This window comes from Triturus cristatus, chromosome 4_2 (assembly GCF_964204655.1).
Source record: "Triturus cristatus chromosome 4_2, aTriCri1.1, whole genome shotgun sequence".
NCBI classification, from domain to species: Eukaryota; Metazoa; Chordata; class Amphibia; order Caudata; family Salamandridae; genus Triturus; species Triturus cristatus.
The window spans coordinates 90,588,294-90,610,307 of NC_140586.1; the positions used below are offsets into that span (position 1 = coordinate 90,588,294).

Consider the following 22,014-nt stretch of genomic DNA (forward strand, 5'->3'; position numbering starts at 1 on the left):
AACGCCGGTGGGCCGGCAGGACGGGGATGTGGAAATATGCGTCCTGCAAGTCCAACGCTACCATCCAGTCTCCAGGGTCGAGGACAGCCAGAACCTGAGCCAGAGTTAACATCTTGAACCTCTCCTTCCGGAGGAAGGCATTGACGTTCTGGAGGTCCAAGATAGGGCGTGAACCAGAAAGTAGTGGGAATAACAACCACGACCTACTTCTGGACTCGGAACGCGCTCGACGGCCCCCTTGGCCAAGAGGGCCGGAACTTCCTCGTGGAGAAGATTCAAATGATCCCCCGAGATACGGTGGTGCTGCGGTGGCATGGCTGGAGGGGTCGTCTCGAAGGGGAGGGAGTAGCCCCTTCGGACGATTTGCAGCACCCACCTGTCCGATGTGATGGACCGCCAGTGGAGCAGGTGATGGCGAACTCTGCCGCCCACTGGCGTGAAATGGGCCTGAAAGCTCGGACTAGGAAGGCTTTGAGGCGGATGCTGCCGGGGTGGATGTGGGCTGACCGTGTCGTCCTCCAGAACCGCCTCGGCGGAAACCACGTCCGCGCACAGGTTGGTTCTGCGGCTGGTGGCTAGGCGCACGTGAGGAGGCACCCCTTCCTTGGCCACGAAAGGGGCGAAATGCGGAAGTTTGCGATCGCGGGGCCGAGAGGCCCAAGGACTCGGCCGTAGCCCGGGAGTCCTTAAAGCGATTCAGCGCACTGTCCGCTTTCTCGCCAAAAAGGCGAGTGCCATCAAAGGGCATGTCCATGAGAGTGCTCTGAACATCGCCCGAAAATGACGTGGACCGCAGCCAGGCGTGACGTCTAAGCGCCACTGTGGTAGAAATTGCCCTACCCAGCAAGTCCGTAGTGTCAAGCCCACGTCGGATAGCGTGCCGTGCTGCATCCCTCCCATCGGCCAGAGCCTGGGTAAGTCGTGTCTGGACCTCCTCCGGACACAGGGGCAGCACGTCCTCCACCGCATCCCACAGAGAGTGGGAATAACGGTCCAAGAGACAGGCGGTGTTCAAAGACCGCAGGCCCAAACTAAGGGAAGAGAACAGCTTCTTGCCAAACTGTTCCAGTCTCTTGGAATCCCAGTCCGGCGGAGCGGTCGGGAAGGAGGATTGGGAGGTAGAGGCCTGGATAACCAGGCTCTCGGGGGTAGGGTGTTGGGACAGAAAACTGGGGTCGCCCGGAGCAGGGCGCTGGCGCCTGGCGACGTTCCTGTCCACAGGAGGAACTGTGGAGGGCTTGGACCAGGTGCCCTGCAGAACGTCAATGAGGGCCTCATTGAATTGCAGCAGAGGCTCAGTGGAGCTTGCTGCAGACTGAAGCACCTCAGTGAGGACGTTAGTCCTCACAGCCACGGCAGGTAGCTCGAGCCCAAGGGCTGCGGCCGCCTTGCGCAACACCACAGAGAAAGCTGCGCCCTCCTCCGAAGCCACAGTCGGAGGAGAGACGAATCCAGTGTCCGGAGAGGTATCCAGGCCACTGGCCTCCCCCAGTTCATCTGCCCAGTCCTGTGACATTTGAGCCTGTGCGGCCATAGGATCCTCGGATCCCTCCCAGTTGTCCCCATCATCCGATTCCTGGTATACAGGAGGAAGGTACGGAGCCGGGCGGTAGACCTAATGTGTTTCTAGCGGCGCCGAACGCGGCGTCCATTGACGCCGTACCGGCGCCGGGCCCGGAGTGGGGCTGAACTGGGGCTCGACGTCGAGCGGAGTCGACGTCGGTGGTGGTACCGGTGTCGACGCCGGCGGAGGAGGCGTGACGAGGTTGACCGGCGTCGGCGGGGACTCGGAAACGGGTCCCTCGGGCGCTTGCGGTGTCGAGGCCGGAGCAGTCGACGGCGCCGGGGCCGGAGCCACCGGCAGGCAAGGCAGCCCTGTCGGGTCCGCGGGGCCCGAAGGCGCGCCAGCGGGCGTCGACGGCGGAGCCAGGCTCCTCATGGCCGAGAGAAAGGCACTGACCTCCGCCGGCGTCGCATTAGTCCCAGGGACCGGCGGGTATGGGGACTTGCGCGGCGCCTGCGGCTCCGCCAGAGCCGCGGGGGTGGAACCACCCTGACCCTCGGCCGAGTCGCGCGACCGGCGAGGGGAGTCCGAAGAGCGGTGTCGCCTCTTGGACTTCTTGGAATGCTTCGACTTACCCGAAGACTTGGAGCCCGACGACCGATGGTGACGTCGGCTGCGGCTCCGCGACCGGTCCTTGGACCTCCTCCTGGACCGGGATCGAGAGGCGCGCGGAGCCGAGTGGCGAATCTCGAGAAGCTTATGGGACCCCTCCCGTCTAGCCTTCGAGGTCAGGGCCTTGCAGTCCGAACACGACTCCGCGTCGTGGTCGAGGCCCAAGCAGTACAGGCACCGGCGGTGATGGTCCGTAACCGACATCAGGCGGTTACAGTCAGCACAGGCTTTAAAACCAGGCATCCTACCGGCACCGGCGAAGATCAAAAAGGATCGAAAAAGTTAGTCAAAAAGTGACTAAAGGGGTAGCTCTCCCGGATCTGCGCTTACTGGCGCGGAAAAAAGAAGAACTGACGTCAGCACGCGAGGGCGGCGTCTAAGTACTCCGACGACGTCATTCCGGCGCACGACGCCGACGACGGACACGGAGCCGCAGACGACGCCTAGCGACGCGCAAGGGGTATTGCTGACAAAAAATCTTCCGGATCCAGTCTGACGCCTGGGGTTATTCTAAGGTGAGGAATCTAACTAACGTGTTTCTTTCAGATTCTCTCAGCCTAGACAGGGGAAAAGTATCAGCATCAAGGTATGAACATTAATGTTAAAGTAGAAAATAAAAAGTATGACCATTCATTCAGAAAAGTGTACGTTATTTGAATATATAAAGATACTTTGAATTGTTTGTAGATTTAGTCTAGTAAAGCTTACAGGTTCGATGAGATCTTTGTTCGATTAGATCTTTGGAGCTCTTGAGCAAATGGCAAGTACTCACCATGATTGGGATCCAATAGTAATTAAGAGGTGGTGCGGTGTCCTTTATGAGGTTTATCCGATTGGTGAAGAAAAAGAAAGCTATGATACCTGGGAAAACAAAACACGTACATTGTTAGAGACATCTCACTGCAGACATGCTTCAAACGATGCAAAAGCAGGCTGGAGTCAATCCAACTAGATGGGCTTTTTCAGGGGCATTTGGGTTCAGTCTCTGTCATTTCATCTCATAACCTATGTGGATTATACTGTTGGATGTAATAGATTAGATTTGCCACACACACATTATGTTTGCCACACATGTCCTAATTAAGAGCCAATGTTACAATACTATACCTAGGAGGTCACGAATCATAGTAGGCTACTAATGTTAAAAGAGAAAAAGCCTCCTACGATTCAAGACCCAGAGATTTCAAAATCAATTGAGTACTGTGGACAACAAGAGTATTCTATTTTGAGAAAAATTCAAAACTAGAATTCAGAAATTACCAACATAGGCTAGGACATCAAGTAGTTGGGAAACCTAATATTGGTTAAGAACGGAATTCCTATGTTTATTACAACTAATCACAATTGATTCTAAATGCAGGAAACTCACCAACACATACTTTCTTTCAGCAAACCTCCCTGCGGAAAATACGCCACCCTGCTCTGGTTCTCCCTCCTTGCTCTCTGGTTGGTAGGTGTGCCATGGTTGGCAGGAACCCAGGGCACACTTCGAGAGCAATAACATCAGGCAAAAAGTGGGGGGCAACCATGCAAAAAGGGGCCCTTTCCTACATAACCCCACCACCAAACGAAAGAGGATGAGACTAACCTTTCCCTAGAGATTCTTCATTGCCTAAGTGAAAGAAACTGGAAAGTCCATCTGCATTGGCATGGCAAGTCTCAGGTCTATGTTTCACTGTAAAGTCCATTCCCTGTAGGGAGATAAACCACCTCAAAGGTTTAGGATTTTCACCTTACATTTGCATTAGCCATTTGAGAGGTCTGTGGTCAGTTTGAACTGTGAGATGACTATCAAACAAGTATGGTCTCAACTTTTTCAGGGACCAAACCACAGCAACAGCCTCCCTCTCAATGGCACTCCAACGCTGCTCCCTGGGGAGTAACCTCCTGCTTATAAAAACAACAGGCTGGGTTTGGCCATCATCATTTGTCCTGGGATTGGACTGCTCCTACCCCTCGCTCAGAGGCATCAGTCTACATAATGAACTGCTTGGTGTAGTCTGGAGTTATGAGAATTGGTGCTGGGCACATTGCCTCTTTCAGGTGTCAAAAGCCTTTTAACAGCTAACTGTCCAGTTTACCTTTTTGGGCATGTTCTTGGAGGGGAGTTCTGTGAGGTGTGTCACAATGGATCCATACCATTTCACAAACCCCCTCTAGTAACCAGTCAAGCCAAGGAATGCCCTGACTTGGGTCTGAGATGTTGGAGCCTCCCAGTCTGGGATAGCCTGGATCTTGGGTTGTAGGGGTTGTACTTCGCCTCCACCAACAAGGTGGCCCAAGTAAACAACTGTGCCATGCCCCATCTGGCATTTGGATGCCTTGATAGTTAGGCCTGCAGTTTGCAGGGTTTTTAAAACCTTCCCCAGGTGATCCTGCCAGGTGGGGCTAAAGACAGAAATATCATCAAGATATGTTGCACTAATGGCCTCCAATCCAGCATGGACATGATTCGCCAACCTTTGGAAGGTGGCAGGGGCATTCTTTAAACCAGTGATACTCAAAGTACAGCCTGGGGGCCACTTGCTGCCCTCTTGTCCTTTACATGCCCCCCCGATGAACAGCAGCACCAGCTGTAGTCTAGTTGCTGAGCACTAATATTTAGAAAGAAATGTTAAATAAACCGGCAAGCATTTATTAACCTGTAAATAAATGCAGGCCTGTTCAACATTTTTTTCGACCTCCTTACACTATCCCAGACCCACTACCGCCACCCTGCTGGAATCAGTGCGGCCCTCGGTCACACCAGAGAGTACTTTGTGGCCCCTGGGCAAATGTTTGTGAGTACCCATGCTTTAAACCAAAGGGCATACCAGTAAACTGATAATGCCCATCAGGTGTGGAGAATGCTATCATGCCAATCTGCCAGTACCCTGCAGTTAAGTCCAAGGTACTAAGAAATTTAGCTGCACCCAGTTTATCTATTGCTGGAGCAGAGTTTTCAGTTTGAAAATTCTGGGGCTTTTGAAGCTCTGGCATGTCTATTCGTTGTATTAATTTATTAATAATTATTAATTAATTATTTGTCTTGTGCAAGTGCGTTTATATTAATCAATCCGTTTGTTTTAACAAGAGAGAGTTACACGTGAGTGTGCTTAAATGTGCTGACTGATAATAACACGCTCGTTAAATGTGTTTTCATGTTTAAACGTTGCTATGTGCTGTTTATTTTTGAGCACAAAACGCTTTCGAATTAATGCTTTTCTATGTTGCAAGTGCTAGATAAATGCATACACATAAGGGTATTAGTGGGGTTAACACTGTTTAATCACTATGCTGTAGTAATGTTGTTTTTGTCTCTTTTAATTAAGATGGTCTATTGAGGCCTATGTTGGCCTGAGAAAGATGGCTGAATAGTGAGCCTGGCTGTGATTTATAATATGAAAACTGAGACGAGGGAGACCCCTGCTGGAAATGGTCCTGAAGCTAACTGACCATGGTCCTTGTCGAAAAACTTTCCATGAGGACAGCAGCAGTTTTTGGGAGATCTCCAAGTGAAGTGAAAGTGTCCTTGGCAGCCTTGGGAAACAAAGGAGCCTTAGAGAGAAACTCTGAACTGTGGTTCGATGGCCGAGGAGAAGCAGGATAATTGTGATACATGTTTTATTTTCTTGGTTCCTGTTCCGTAGTTTTTGTTATGTGTACTTTTCCTGAGCGGAGATTCTCAAATGTAGCAATGTTACATCCTTTCCTTCTCGCTCTGCTCAGCAAGTCCGGCGGACATTATGGTTTTTCTATGTTCCCAATGTATCTTTCTATTGTTTAGAGACTATAAGATGTTAGTCTAGAGAGGGTCTTTTGCCACTTGCCATTTTGCCTTTGCCGCGTACCGAATCTGCGTTGCTGAGGATTGATGCTGAAGGGACTTCGTCTTGAGAGACATTTACCGAGAGACTTGTCCTGACCCGTTCTGACATTTAGCTAGAATAGGTAACTATGAGAAATGATTTACTCTGATTGATTTTCTTTGACTAATTTTAGATAAAGCAATATAATTTTAAACATGGTGTTGGATATTCTTTCTTGTCAATTATTGAGTTTGCATTATTGATTATTGTTGTATATTTTGTATATATTATGCTTAGGGACAGTCACAAAAACCAGGTCTTATCGACCTCGATATAGATGCAGGGTGTTTAGAAGTGTTTTCCTTCCACAGGTTTATTGCTGGTAGAGTATTTGAGCGTATGTTAGTGAAATGGGCCCTAGCGTATGATGTATGCATGTGCGTGTAACTGTGAGATTACTCTATCTGTGGTAGTGGGGATATTGTACACACCCTGATCTCTATCAATTTCCTGGTAGCAGAGATTGATGGTTTTTGATGATTGTCTTGATTAGATAAGATTGTTTTTTATTGATTATTGATTATTGGTTCATGTTGGTATATGTACTAATACTATATGTTGGAGTCGTAATGTTGAGTTATATGTAGTGCTTCTGGAACTTGGAAGCTGTAGCAGTTCTGTAGTAGGGCAGAGGGAAGTAAATGCTGCTCTCGGGAAAGACGGAATTGTAAGGAATAACGTGTGACAATTGAAGTTGCACGTCACATTGTCTGGGTTCGGAATCAGTGACATCGTCGTATGTTACTATTAGATATTTCTGGTATATAAGGAGTGTGTATGATAGTGAAGGTTATCTGTGAAACTCTGGTCTTAAGTCCCAGGGATCCGTAAGGATTTCCGTTAAAGCTTATCGCGGGAGGAGTAATAGATATTCTCTGAGCTTGTTTGAAGAACTGGGCAAAGAAAGCTTGCTTAGTTAATGTGTGTTATAATTCTGTAGTGGAGCAGATTGTCTGTTCTCGGGAAGCAGGATTCTGTGCGTATGTACTATATTTCCTTTGTATGAATGTGCGTGAATGTTTGTACATTTAGTTGATTGTAAGACTCTTTGGACAAGTCCTAGAGGAAACAGTTAATGAATGTATGTTAGTAGGGCAGAGTAGAAGAAGTGCTACTGTGTCAATGAAAGGTTTCTTATGAAATAGACTCTTTTTTACTATTCTGTGGTTAGCGAAGCAGACAATGGAGATGTTTTTATGTTGTAACTAAAAGATTTTGTAAAAATTTTGACACGAAGTCTACTGAAAAGATTTTGTAAAGGAGGGGTAGACGAGTGACAGAAGACAGGAGACAAACTGCAGCGACTGTTGACGTCAGAAAGACCGCGCTCTGATTGGGTGGTTGATCAGAATAGTGCTCGCGCTAGAATTGGTGCGTTAGTGTGAGCCGCGCAAGGATTGGAAGAGCTATCTAGTGACGTAGACGTTCCAGGATTGGTGCGTTAGTGTGAGTCGCGTTGCAATTGGTTGAAAATTCGTATTGTATATTTATAATACGGAAAGAGTAGAGAGTTCTTTGTAAACGTTAAAATGTATTACCAAGAAGAGAAGAAGAAGAAAACATTTTTTGGTAAAGTTAAAAAGTGGTTTAGTAAGGATAAAGATGTTAAAACAAGAGAGGGCGAGTTGTTACCTCCACCGAAAACACCTGCATCCTTCATGGCTGCAAGACATGGGTTTCATACCTGTATATGGTTGGAGAATTGGGTTAGGTATACTAAAGAAGATGGTGTTCTAGCATTTCCAGAACATGGTTCATTTAATCTGGCTGTGTTGAGAAATTTACGGGAAAAGATGCTATGTCTTGACCCGAAACCGAGACCTACACAGTTCGAGGCTTTAGTGGAATGGGAAGAAGAAGTACATGAGAGAGAGAAACAAAGATCTGGGGGGTACTATAGGTACATGTTTGGGAGGAGACATGATCGTGAGACTCATCATGATCGAATGAAAAGGTGGCGAGATGTTAGTATGTCAGAGGGATTATATCCGATGAGAACAGTTGAAGGAGGAGCAGAAAGGGTTCCTGAGTCAGAAATAAGAAAATATGGAATTAATGAGTATGAGGATGAGGTCTTAAATGACATGATTTACAAAAGACCACCTCCATATAGACCAGAACCGGACAAAAGTACACCAGTTGTTTCTCCGATAAGAGATACAGTTTGTGTTAGTGAGACGGAAAATGAGACACCTGAAGTGAGAAGTGATCATTACCTTGATGAGAATGCCAGACAATTAGCCAGAACTACAACAGAGTTGACTGAGAAGATTAGGGAGTTAACGAAGAATCTAGAAGCTGTTACGGTGCCTGTAACAATAGGTCCAGTTATGCCTGTGTTTGACAAACAGAGGACAGGTGAGAATGGACTGGTGATTCCATATGTTGGGAATAATCTGACAAATTCAGTTGGTCCTTCAGGAGATTCAGGCAAAAGAGCAGAAAGAAATGACCTGAGACAATCAAGACATGACACATGTAGTGAAATATTGGATGCTAGTGAAGCTAGTTGTTCAGGGATGCCAATTTTAGAACCGCAAAAGAGAGTGGTTCCAGTGAGAAAAACTGCTGAAATAACAGTTGATGATTTGAATGATTGGATGAAGGTTCTACAGAAAAAAGATAAAGATTCACAAGTAATTGATGTAGCTAAGTTACGTGTAGAACTAGAAGAGCTTGTCACAGGAACAGTTCCAACAGAGATTCTGAAGAGTCATCATGATGGTGAACTAATGTTTATGTGTAAGAGTGTTACCTGGAGAGCAAGGAATACACATGACAGGCTAAAAGCAATAGCAAATGAGCAGGGAGTTGACATTGATAAAGTGAAAGCTTTACAGAGGACTTACAGGATGGATTTTACAGAGAAGGACATTGAAAATTTGAATGCTACTGGTAGAACAGGACAGATTAAGGAAATGGTAGCATTATTGCGTAAATGCGGTGATGTTGAAAAGTGGAAGGATAGGTGGTACAAGAAAAGAGATGAGACTGAAGATAGAACAACTTATTCAGCATTTCCAGTGAGAGAAAAGGAGAAACCAGTGGATAATTATCCTATGAGAGAAATACCTGGAGGAGGATATGTACATGTTCCATGGACCAGACAGGATATTTTATCATTTACGAATGATTTCCCTCAATTGAGAGAAAAGCCCGTCGAGTGGTATAGGCAGGTAGATAGGTTTGTGAAATTGTCAAAAGTGCTGTGGGTTGACCTGAATAGTCTGTTTGATATAATTGTTCCAGCAGACTTGTGGACTGAGTGTAAAATAGTTGTGAGTTGGCCTACTGAGGAATATCCAAGAGACCCAAGAACAGGGGCACCAGATCCAGAGGTAATGAGGAAGTATGATCAGGTGATGGTATACCTGAAGAGTAAAGTACCTGCAAAAGAGACAGACTGGGTAAAGATAGATCGAACACAACAGGAAGCGAAAGAATCAGTTCATGCTTTTTATGAGAGGCTGATACTGGCATTTAAACAATTCAGTGGAGATGAACACCTGGGTGACAAAGATTTGAGTCACTTTGTATACAGATTTGTATATGGCCTTAGACCTGAAATTGGTGAGAGAATTCGTGAGCACACAGTGGATTGGCAGAGTAAGAAAGTAGATGAGATCCTGAGACATGCAAAATACTTCAGTGATGAAATTGAAGCAAAACAAAGAAAGCTGAAAGAGAAAGCAATGTGGGCACAAGTGAAAGTTGCAGAGAGACAGGAAGCACAGTTAGTGGAACAAGCAAATAATCCAGGAAACAATGCAGGAAATAGACCCAGATATGCAGGAAAAGGAAGTCTTGAGGAAGCGAAGAAAAAGTTCCCTTGTCACAACTGTGGCCAATTGGGGCATTGGAGATCGGAGTGTCCTAATCCACCATTAGTGAGTAATGAGAGTAAACCTTTAAATCAACAGGTGCAGAACCAGAACGAAGGAAATAATCAACAGCAGCAACAACAGAAAGTTGTGAGACAGCAGAGTCAAGAGCCCAAACCGCCCTTGCCGCAGAATAGAGGGTTACAAAAGTATAATCAGGATTCAGGATTCTACAATGATGAGCAGGTAAACAAACCAAGACGTTCTAACAAAGTACAGCAGTACTTGTTAAAGAGTGAAGGGAGTGAATCTGAGGGTGATTATTGACGGTGCCGAGGAGAGGAAGAAGAGTGCATACTTGGTGCAACTCTAGAAATAGACCAGGCAGGACCATTTGTGGATGGGAAAATAAATGAGGAGAGTGTTACTTTTTTGGTAGACACAGGTGCGACAAGATCAACTGTCAGGTCAACAGATGTTAGAAATCTTCCTCTCTCGGATGAAGCAATCCAAGTAGTTGGTGTGGCCAATACACAAATCAAAACACGTCTTACTGAACCTGTAAGAGTACAGATAGGGAAATTTTCAGACATGCATAGATTCATTGTCTGTGACACGAGTCCAGTGAACCTATTGGGTAGGGACTTGTGCAAGATGAACTGCACAATTTTTTGTACACCGGATGGAATAGCCTTTGAGACAGCAGATGAAGATGCTTTGTACCGAGTAACTCTAGAAAATAGAGAAAGTGAGTTAATTGGTGCATTTGCTGTGTTTAATCCGGAGGATTTGCCTCAAGAGCTGAGAGACACAGTGAAAAGGACAGTTTGGGATTTTACTGGAGAGGATGTGGGATTGATGAATAATGTAGATCCAGTGAAAATTGCAGTAAAAGAGGGTATCACATATCCTAACATTCCTCAATACAAAATGACACCAGAAATAATTGAAGGGATAACTCCTATAATTGAGAAAATGATTCAGCAAGGAGTCCTGAGAGAACTACTGAGTAGTCCGTGTAATTCACCGATAATGGGACTAAAAAAGCCCAATGGGAAATTTAGGATCGTACAGGATTTGAGAAAAGTTAATCAAATTGTGGTGGCATGTTGTCCCATTGTGCCAAATCCATCAGTGATCCTGTATCAAATTCCACATGATGCTGAGTGGTATACAGTGATTGATTTGTGTCATGTGTTCTTTTCAATTCCATTGCATCATGATAGCCAGCCGATTTTTGCATTTAGGTTTGGCCAGCGTATCTTAGCATGGTGTCGAATCCCACAGGGGTATACGGAGAGTCCTTCGATATTCAATCAGTTATTGAAGAAATCGTTGGAAAGTTTGATCATGCCCGAGAGTTCAGTGCTAGTGCAGTATATTGATGACCTACTGGTGGCATCAAAGACACGTGAAGCTTGTGAAGTAGATACCATAGCTTTACTGAATCATCTGGCAGATGGAGGGTTAAAGGTATCTCCAGCCAAATTACAGTTTTGCAAGAAAGAGGTTCATTATCTTGGACACAATATTGAAAAAGGTCTGAGAAAAGTGACTACTGACAGGATCAGAATAATCAGAGAAATGAAAGCTCCAAAGACCCAGAGAGAAGTGAGAATGTTCCTGGGTATGGTGGGTTATTGTCGTCAGTGGATAATTAATTTTTCCCTGATAGCAAAGCCACTGATTAAACTGACAAAAAGTGAGATGACGGATCCATTGGATCTAGATGCAGAACAAATGGCAGCATTTGAAGAGCTCAAAAGTAAAATGTGTGAGGCTCCAGCTTTGGGTATGCCTGACTATGAAAAAGAATTTGAGCTGTACTGCAGTGAGAGAAATGGAAGTGCACTTTCAGTGTTAATTCAGAAACATGGATTACTGAGAAGGCCTATTGCGTACTTCTCATCGACACTTGACCCTGTAGCTGTGGGTTTACCAGGTTGTCTGAAATCTGTGGCTGCAACATGCAGGAGCCTGGAACAAAGTGAGGGAATCATAATGGGATATCCTGTAAGGGTATTCGTACCTCACAATGTGGCAATTCTTTTGACAAGAAGCAGAACTCAGTACAGGTCACATAGTCGATTGACCAAATATGAAAAAGTGATACTGGGAGCATCAAATGTGACTCTCGAGAGATGTGTGAATGTGAATCCAGCGACGCTTTTGCCAGACATTGAAAATGTGGGTGTGAAAATGGAAGATGATCATGACTGTTTGGATGTGCTTGAGTACTGTACAAAACCAAGACCAGACATAAGAGATCTACCCTTGAATGAGAGTGATCATGTGTTGTTTGTGGATGGATCATGCCTGAGAAATGATGATGGTGTGCTATGTGCAGCATATGCGGTATGCAAAGTTTCAGAGGTCATGGAAGCATCACCATTGAAAGGGGTGAAATCTGCGCAAGTTGCTGAATTGATAGCATTGACAAAAGCTTGCAAAATTGGGAAAGATTTGAGGACGACTGTGTTGACTGATAGTCAGTATGGATTTGGAGTGGTGCATGATTTTGGCCAACTTTGGCTACAAAGAGGTTTCTTGACATCGAGTGGAACTCCAATAAAGAATGCTGAAATGATTGGTAAATTGCTTGAGGCGATACAGCTGCCTAAGGAGTTAGCAGTTGTAAAATGTGCTGCCCATGGACTAGGGGAGGATTTTATAACGGTCGGAAACAGGTATGCGAATGATGTTGCACAGTATTGTGCAAAAACAAATCAGTCCATCAACAAGGACAGAGAAGGGGAAATGTCTTTTCTCTCTGTGATGTTTACTAATGTCCTAGAGACCTGGGATGAAGTGAAACAGTTGCAAGATGAGGCAGGAGAGGAAGAGAAAAAAGATTGGATTAAGGCAGGATGTGCTCCAAGAGAAACAGACCATGTTTGGGTCTACAGAGATGGCAGACCAGTGATGCCCAACTCCATCTTGTCATCAATGGCAAGGATGTATCATGGCCAGGGACATTTGGGGAGGGACGCGATGGTTAGGTCGTTCAAGCAGACCTGGTACAATGCAAAGTTCAGGACAATTGCAGAAAGCATCTGTCAGAGGTGTTTAGTTTGTCAGCAATTTAACACTGGGAAAAAGACAGTGGTGAGTTTGGGAACAATAGGCAGAGAAGGAGGTCCTTTTACAAGAATGCAGATTGATTTCATTGAAATGCCCCAAGTAAACAGACTGAGGTATGTTCTAGTGGTAGTCTGTTTGTTTTCAAGGTGGGTGGAAGCTTACCCGACTAGAAGAAATGATGGATTAACAGTGGCAAAATTACTGTTAAGGGAGTTGATTCCTAGGTATGGGTTTCCAGTAACAGTTGAGTCTGATAGAGGTAGACATTTTCAAAATGAGCTCATAGGTTTGATTTGTGAAGCATTGAAAATACAGCAGAAGCTACATTGTGCATACCGACCAGAGGCTTCTGGTGTGGTTGAGCAGATTAATGGCACAATCAAGAATAGGATTGGAAAAATGTGCTTAGCCACTGGCATGAAATGGCCAGATGTTTTGCCTCTAGTTCTGATGACTATGAGATCTACTCCAGATAGGACTACTGGTTTGAGTCCGCACGAGATAATCATGGGACGTGCTATGCGCCATGCATTCGTGCCTGTCAATAAGTTGGTGACAATAACTGATGACATGATTTTGGATTACTGTAAAGGCCTGGCTGACGCAGTTCATTCTGTGTTTCACCAGGTTGGAGAAGAAGCTACCACACTTGAGAAGAAGCAAGCCCATGATCTGAGTCCAGGAGACTGGGTGAGGATAAAAGTTCACAGAAGAAGAAATTGCTTGATTCCAAGGTGGGGAAGGCCAAGACAAGTTATTCTGACTACGACGACTGCAGTAAAGTGTGCTGGAGTGAAGCACTGGGTACATGCAAGTCATACTCTGAGAGTTCCAAACCCGAAAGAAGGGACTGGTAAAGAGTATTTTGAAGAGTCAGATTCCAGTGATGATGAAGATACAGAATCAGTGGGGAAAGAAGTAGGAAGAGCTTCGAATGAACCACTGCGAGTATCAGAGAGGAGATCAAATTCTGTAAAAGAGCCTGAAGTTTCAAACAGCAGTGAAGGAAAAAGAAAAGAAAAGAGAAATCACACAGAGACTACTCCTGAATCAGAAGAGGAGGAGATTGAAGAACCACTTGAGATTATACTTGAAGAAGTAGGGTCAGAAAAAGATAGAGAGGGACAGATTGCGGAAGACCCCCGAGGAGGTGTAGGGAACATTCTTGATGAGCCAGGTGAAGGGACAAGTAGACAGCAAGAAGATTGCGTGTCGGAGACCCGAGGAGGGACAGGAGTAGGGAAGTCTCAAACAGTGGTGAGAAAATCTGTGGAAAAGAAGAGAGCTGCTGGAAAGCGGAAACAAGAGGCACTTGAAACAGATGATGAAGATGAACAAACAGAGGGTCGAGTTCTGAGAAAGAGAACTTGGATTGGAGAAAGAAGTAATAAAGAAATAAAGCCGAAAAAGGTGTTAAGAGGAGACCGTTGGCCTAACAACAGAGTTAAGAGGCTGAGATACAAAATAATAAGAGCAAATACATCGAAAGCTGAACAAGTGAATGAAGTTTCGAGTCAAAGTTCAAAAGCTGAAGGAGAAGAATCAAAGGAGTCAAACGAACCAGTAGAGATAAAAAGAGTAAGAAAACCCAACCAAAAGTACAGATCACCGGAATGGTCTTATGTGGCACTGTCTGAAGGAGGGAAAGAAGAAGCAGTGACTCGAGATAATCCGGAAGAGATCTTGAGAGAAGTGGTTGAGGAAGATACTGGTGAAATTCTGAAAGTACTCTTGACTGACATTGGAGAAGAGTCGAGTACTGAGGATTTTGATGTTGGAGATCTAATACAATTTGATGTTGAAGAAATTGAAGTGAAGAATGACAAGTATCCAAACTGAGTAAAAGAAGGATTCACTTGGATCAAGTGAACGGAGAGATCATTTGGATAAACTGAAGAATTGCTGAAGAATTGAAGAAGTTCAAACAGTAGTGAAGTAGTAGAGGCTAAACTAAAATGGCTAACATAGAGGATAATAGAAATAGATGTGCCTTCTTTAAAAGGTGGTGTAGGATGTGCTGCTGCCGTACTGGATTATTAATGCTTCTATGGGGTGTTTTAGTTTTATTAGTTACTTTTAAAGTAGAGTTTGGAATGCATATAGAGAATGTGACAAATGTAGAGAAGAATTCACATAAAGTAGTTCCAATTAGAATTAGTAATACTTACATACATAAAGATAGGTCAATTAATAACTTTTCTAGTAATGTTTTTTCGAAACTGTTATATGAATATGTGAAGACAATGGAAGTAAGGGATTGCTACGTCTGTATGCAATTACCTGCATCCGTCTCAGAGGGTGTTACTTATCATCATTTACCAGCTACATATGGTATTTCCTGTAGTATTTTAAGTAGTGTTTTTTATTTGTTAGGGAAAGTAGATTATAAGATGTCTAACAGAGATAGTATTTTTGGGCATTTGCCAATGAACAAAGAGCTGAATCCAGCTAAAGAAGCTAACACTTTTGGTGAGATTTTTATTGAAGAAAAAGGATTAACATTAGATTACATTTTTAAGAATAATTTAACTTGCAGTTTGAAAGGAGAGGAGAAAGCTTTCCTGGATATGGTAGAAGAAAGGAGATTGAACATGCATGAGAAAGCAGGGAAATATAAAGTGAGTGAGACAATTTGGGACATTGAGATGGGAAAAGAGTTGAAGAATGGGGCTAGTCCAACTTTAGCTCTAGACGCACCACAGAAGGGTAAACTTTGTATTACAAGAAGGAAATCCCAATATGATACATATTTTGTCGGGACTAGTGAGTGCCATGATACATACTTCATTGCAACAGGTTGGGGTTTCAGAGGTGGAGAAGGAATATGCTACTTACCAGTATGCATCTGTTCTTGGCATGTAGAGCTGCAGAGTTGTACACTTAGCATAGATCGCCATCTGGTGTTGGGCCCGGATGTTTGCAGTTTGTTTTTCTTCTTGGACAGTCTTTGGAAGTCACGAGTTTGGTGACTCCTCCTTCGGTCCGTACTGCGCATGGGCTTCGGCTCCATCCTCAGATTGTTTTTCGCCAACAGGGAAATGATGGAGCGTAGTAATAACAGTGAGAAACCCATGTGTTGTATCTAAATAAGATGTACTGGAACGGATACAGGTAGCCGGGGAGGCGGGTGGGCGTGTACAACTCTGCAGCTCTACATGCCAAGAACAGATGCATACTGGTAAGTAGCATATTCCGTTCGAGGCATATGAGCTGCAGATTGTACACTTAGCATGGATTATATAGCAGTACCCAACCTTAGCGGCGACCACCGGTATCCGTTGCAGCTGTTTGAAAAAGTGTCTTTAGTACAGCCTGGCCCACCCTAGCTTTCTGCTTGGAATGCACATCTACACAATAGTGTTTTGTGAAGGTGTGCGGTGTAGACCATGTGGCTGCTTTGCAGATGTCATCTAAGGGTATATTCCCTAGAAAAGCCATAGAAGCCCCTAACTGTCTTGTAGAGTGGGCTTTCGGAGGAACAGATAATGTTCTCTTTGCCTTTTGATAGCAAATTTGTATGCATTTTACAATCCACCTAGCTATCCCTGATTTAGAAATGGGGATGCCTTTATGTGGTGGAGAGAAGGAAACGAACAATTGTTTAGTCTTCCTGAAGGGTTGCGTTCTTTGTATGTAGTATAGCAACGCCCTTTTCACATCAAGTGTGTGTAAGGCCCTTTCTGCAACAGATTGGGGTTGCGAAAAGAAGACAGGTAATTCCACTGATTGATTGAGGTGGAAGGGGGAAATGACTTTGGGCAGAAACTTCGGATTTGTGCGAAGTATGACCTTGCTGTGATGCATTTGTATGTAGGGTTCCTGTATGGTGAACGCTTGTATTTCACCAACCCTTCTAAGGGAAGTGATAGCTACAAGGAAAGCTGTTTTCCAGGTGAGAAACTGTAGCTCACATTTGTGCATTGGTTCGAAGGGCGGACCCATTAGTCGTGTAAGAACTAAATTTAGATTCCATACAGGGGAAGGTGGTGCCCTGGGAGGAATTACTCGTTTAAGGCCTTCCATGAAGGCTTTAATAGCGGGCACTCTGAAGAGTGATAAATGCTGTCTGTTTTGTAGATAAGCAGCGATCGCTGCTAGGTGTAGGCGTATGGATGAATATGCCAGGTTACACCTGTGAAGATGGAGCAGATAGCATATGATGTGCTGTATGGATGCATCTAGAGGGTTGATTGTATTGTTACGGCAGTAAATTACAAATCTTTTCCACTTTGCGGCATAGCATGCTCTAGTGGTAGGACGTCTGGCTTCCATGATGATGTTCATGCAATCAGGGGGAAGGTTAAGGTATCCGAATTCTAGGATTTCAGGAGCCAGATCGCCAGGTTGAGCTGAGCTGGGTCCGGGTGCCTGATTTCTCCATGGTTCTGGGTTAGGAGGCATGGGGATAGATGCAGTTTTTGATGTGGTACCACTGACAGTTGTAGCGTGGTGTACCACGGCTGCCTGGCCCACGTCGGAGCTACCAGAATGAGTGTGAGGGAGTGCTGTTGTAGCTTCCTGACCACTAATGGAATTAGTGGGAGAGGAGGAAAGGCGTATGCAAATCTGCCTGACCAGTTCATCCATATCGCATTGCCCTTGGACAATGGGTGTGGGTATCTGGCGGCGAAGCTTGGGCATTTTTTGTTTTCGTGGGTGGCGAAGAGGTCTATCTGAGGATGCCCCCACTGTTGGAAGAATGGGTGAAGAACTTGTGGATGCAGTTCCCATTCGTGTAGTTGTTGTGTTTGTCTGCTGAGCAGATCTGCCATGGTGTTATGTACGCCTGGAACGTGCTGTGCCAGGAGAAAGATGTTTTGGGGAATTGCCCATCTCCATATGCTCTGGGCTAAGCGGGAGAGCTGGGGAGAGTGTGTCCCCCCCTGTTTTTGGATATAATACATCGCAGTCATATTGTCTGTGCGAATGAGGACTGCTTTGCCCGAAATCTGTTTTTGGAAAGATTTTAGGGCCAGAAAGATCGCCAAGAGCTCCAGATGGTTGATGTGGAGCGATTTTTGCTGTGGCGTCCATAGACCTTGCATGGTGAGGTGTAGGAGGTGCGCTCCCCAGCCGGAGAGCGATGCGTCCGCTGTTAGAATCACCTGAGGAACCGGGTCCAGGAACGGCCGCCCTTTGGAAAGGTTTGTGGTGTTCCACCACTGCAGAGAGTGATGTGTGCGGCCGTCCACCAACACCAGATCCGTCAGTTGACCCTGGGCCTGGTTCCACTGTTGTGCTAGGCACTCTTGAAGTGGACGCATGTGGAGTCTTGCATGGGGCACTATGAAGATGCAAGACGCCATCATTCCTATGAGCTTCATAAACACTCTTGCTGGAAGAGAGTGTTGAGGAAGGAATGTTTTGCGTAAGGCTTGAATGCTTGTGATTCTGGCTGAGTTTGGATAGGCAATACCCTTGGAGGTGTCTATAGTGGCCCCGAGATATTGCTTTGTGTGAGATGGTATGAGGTGGGACTTTTGGTAGTTCACCGTGAAGCCTAGCTGGTGGAGCAGTTGGATGGTGCTGTTTGTATGTTGCACACATTGGTCGTAGGACGCGGCTTTTATCAGCCAGTCGTCTAGGTAAGGGAAGACGTGAATATGTTGACGTCTGAGGTGTGCTGCTACTACTGCTAGGCATTTGGTAAACACCCGTGGTGCGGTGGTGACCCCGAAGGGGAGAACCGTGAATTGGTAATGTTGCCCGTCCACCACGAACCTGAGGTATTTCCTGTGAGAGGGGTGTATTGGAATGTGAAAGTATGCGTCTTTCAGATCCAAGGTTGTGAGAAAGTCTCCCTGGCAGAGGAGTGGGAGGACTTGCTGTAGGGTGACCATGTGAAAATGGTCTGAATGTATGTAGGCATTTAGAGGCCGGAGGTCGAGAATGGGTCTGAGGGTCCCGTCTTTCTTTGGTATTAAGAAATATAGGGAGTAGACCCCTAGATTTTGTTGATTGACGGGGACCTGCTCTATAGCGTGTTTTTGGAGGAGTGAGAGTACCTCTTGTTTGAGCAGTGTGGAATGTTCTTGAGACATTGGACGGTGCCTTGGTGGGATATTGGGTGGGGTAGATGTTAGTTCGAGACAGTACCCTGACCGAATGATTTGGGTCACCCATTTGTCCGATGTTATGGACTCCCATGTGTGGATAAAGTCTTGTAGTCTGCCCCCGACCGGAGTGGGATGGTCTGGGGGGAGCGGAGGGGAGTCATTGTGTGGGTGGGGTGGCAGAACGGGTGTTGTTGGTTTTGCCCCTGCCCTTATTGTTGTTGCCTCTGTAACCGCCCCTTTGATTGCCCTTTGAAAAGGTATTTTGAGGAGGGGACTTGTAGGAGGTAGAGGCGTTATCGGTGGAGGAGCCTCTGCCTGTGCCACGAAAGGACGAGCGTCGAAAGGAACGTTTAGAGGCTTGTGTTTGGAGTGCCCCCATAGACTTTGCTGTGTCTGTGTCCTTTTTCATCTTTTCCAACGACGAAGCAGGACACTTGTATTTATGGCTCTAGAAGCAGTGTCGGCTGCATCGAGGGCACACTTAATGGAGGTGTTTGTAATTAGTTTACCCTCCTGTATCAGGTCATGAGCCTTGCGCTTGTGTTTTTCTGGAAGGTGCTGCATAAGAGCCTCTAGTTCGTCATAGTGTGCTCTGTCATATCGCGCAAGCAGTGCTTGTGTGTTTGCAATGCGCCACATGTTTGCAGCTTGGGAGGCGGTGCGTTTACCAGACGCGTCCAGAAGTTTAGATTCCTTGTCTGGCGGTGGGGCTTCTCCTGAGGATTGGGAGTTAGCCCGCTTTCTAGCTGTATAGACAACTAGGGAATCTAGGGGAGCAGGGCCCTTAATGTATGCAGGGTCTGTGGGTGCCGCTTTGTACTTCTTCTGTATTCTAGGGTTCAGTATTCTGGCCCTGACAGGGTCTTTGAACACCTCTGTAGCGTGCTTGGTGACGCCCTTAAGCATGGGTAAGATAGAAGTAGATTTGTCTTGTATGTCAAATGTATCCAGTAGGAAGTCTTCTTCCACTGGTTCACTGTGCATGTCCACCCCATGATAGTGTGCTGCTCTCTGCACTAAATGATGAAACCCTAAGGAGTCCTCTGGAGGAGACGGCCTGGATGGGTATAGGTCGTCCTGAGGTATATCTGGTATATCAGGGTTATTGTAATCCTCCCATGGGTCTGGGGTCCCTGGTGGAGTGGGATCCATTGGGGCGTCCGCCGGGTAATTGTCCGGGTCCCCGTCATCCGGATCTGGGGATGGGGCCGGATCGTAGTGAGGTGGAGGTGGCGGAGACCTGGGAGGGGGAGGGGGTGGAGGTGGTGGAGGAGGTAGGGGAGGCGGTAGTGGGGAGGGCACTCTTAGGGGAGAAGTAGCAGAGTCCTTCCTTTTAGGTGGAGGAGGAGGAGCCGGAGTATCAAGGCGTCTTTTCTTGATAATTAAAGTCAATAGTCCAGTCTTTGGATCTTTGGACAGAGTCTTTTGTAGAGGGTCTGGTGTAAACAGAGCCAGTGGCGTCGAATCGTCCGTCGGCACCGGTGATTTCGGAACCGAGGACTTCGATGGTTTGTGTGCGCCATGCTTTTTTGGGGCCTCCTGTTTTTTCGGCGTCGAAGGAGTTTTCGGCGCCGGAGCGTCGGTGCCGACAGATTTATGTTTGTGTTTGGTCGGCACCGAGAGTCCAGGCTTCGGCACCGGTGGCTTCGGAGTCGAGCTGGATATTGCTTTCTTCGGTGCCGTGCTGTTTTTCGGCACCGGGCGTCGGCTGGCTCGATCCCGAGCTGCCGTGAGACTTTGGAGGCTTCGACACCGGGCCCGTAGGTGGGGTGATAGAAGCTTTGGTTTTGGTTTTGCCCAGGCCGGCAGGCGAGGGAGTAACCTGAGTCTCTTTGGTTTTGGGCGTGGGGGTAGGAGGGGGTATAGTACTCACGGCCCGCTGCGCCGGTGTAACGTCCTCCACGTCGGAGTCGTCGGCCTCGGAAGCGCTGACGATGTCTTCCTCCTGCTCGGTGTGTGTTTGCCCCGAAGCTTCGGCGCCGTCTCCGAAGATGTCCGGTGGAGCTGCAGAGGATGAGTGCGCCATGGTGCGTCGAGCTCTTCGATCTCGGATGGTCTTCTTCGATCGAAAAGACTTGCAGGCGGGGCAGTCTCTAGCCTCGTGTTCTGGAGAGAGGCAAAGGTTACACACCTGATGGAGGTCGGTGTGGGGAAATTTAGACCCACATTTTGGGCACTTTTTGAACGGAGTCCTTTCCATCGGCCGGGACCGGAGTCGAGGAGGGCCCGAAGGCCGGTGCCGATGAACGGGATGGAGAAAGTGCCGCTTCGAGAGATGAAGATGATGATGAAGAAACTCGAAGAAACGAGGATTTTCCGTCGAGGCTGGAACCGTAGAAGTTCGAAGCCGGAGCACGAAGTATCACATCCGAGCCCGATGGCGGAAAAAAACAATCTGAGGATGGAGCCGAAGCCCATGCGCAGTACGGACCGAAGGAGGAGTCACCAAACTCGTGACTTCCAAAGACTGTCCAAGAAGAAAAACAAACTGCAAACATCCGGGCCCAACACCAGATGGCGATCTATGCTAAGTGTACAATCTGCAGCTCATATGCCTCGAACGATACAATTTTTCCAGGAGTATATTATGTTTGTGGGAATAAGGCTTATTACAAGTTGCCTGACCATTGGTATGGCACATGTTATGTGGGCCTAGTTTTTCCAAAGATTTTTCATATAGATAAAGTAACAGATGTAGGAGATATTAATTTACTAATGCGTTTTAAGAGAGAAACTTGGTCTGAAATAGTGGGTGATATTTTTGGGGTTTTGATTCCAGCAGTGGGAATTTCTTTGAATGCTTATGGAATTCGGAAACTGTCCACAGTGGTTGATCGCTTATCGACAAATACCGCTGGAGGGTTTCTTTTGATGAATACGGAATTAAGTGCCGTACGTGCCATGTCTATGCAAAATCGACTTGCCCTTGATATTCTATTGGCCAAGGAGGGTGGAGTCTGTGGAATGCTGAAAGTTCAACATTGTTGCACTTACATTCCAGACGAAAGCAGAGACCTAAAGGTCTATATCAA

The 22,014-nt window shown here is 46.3% G+C and overlaps 1 protein-coding gene across 4 annotated transcripts in view; it reads right to left on the bottom strand.

Annotated features, from left to right (window-relative positions):
- Window positions 1–22,014, bottom strand: part of SLC44A2 (solute carrier family 44 member 2 (CTL2 blood group)) — a 271,522-nt gene that overhangs the window by 15,324 nt on the left and 234,184 nt on the right. For all 4 annotated transcript variants that reach the window (XM_085600695.1, XM_085600694.1, XM_085600692.1 and 1 more), the window contains exon 20: window positions 2,949–3,037. In XM_085600695.1, the coding sequence (XP_085456821.1) occupies window positions 2,949–3,037 (89 nt within the window). The remainder of the gene's footprint in view (window positions 1–2,948; window positions 3,038–22,014) is intronic.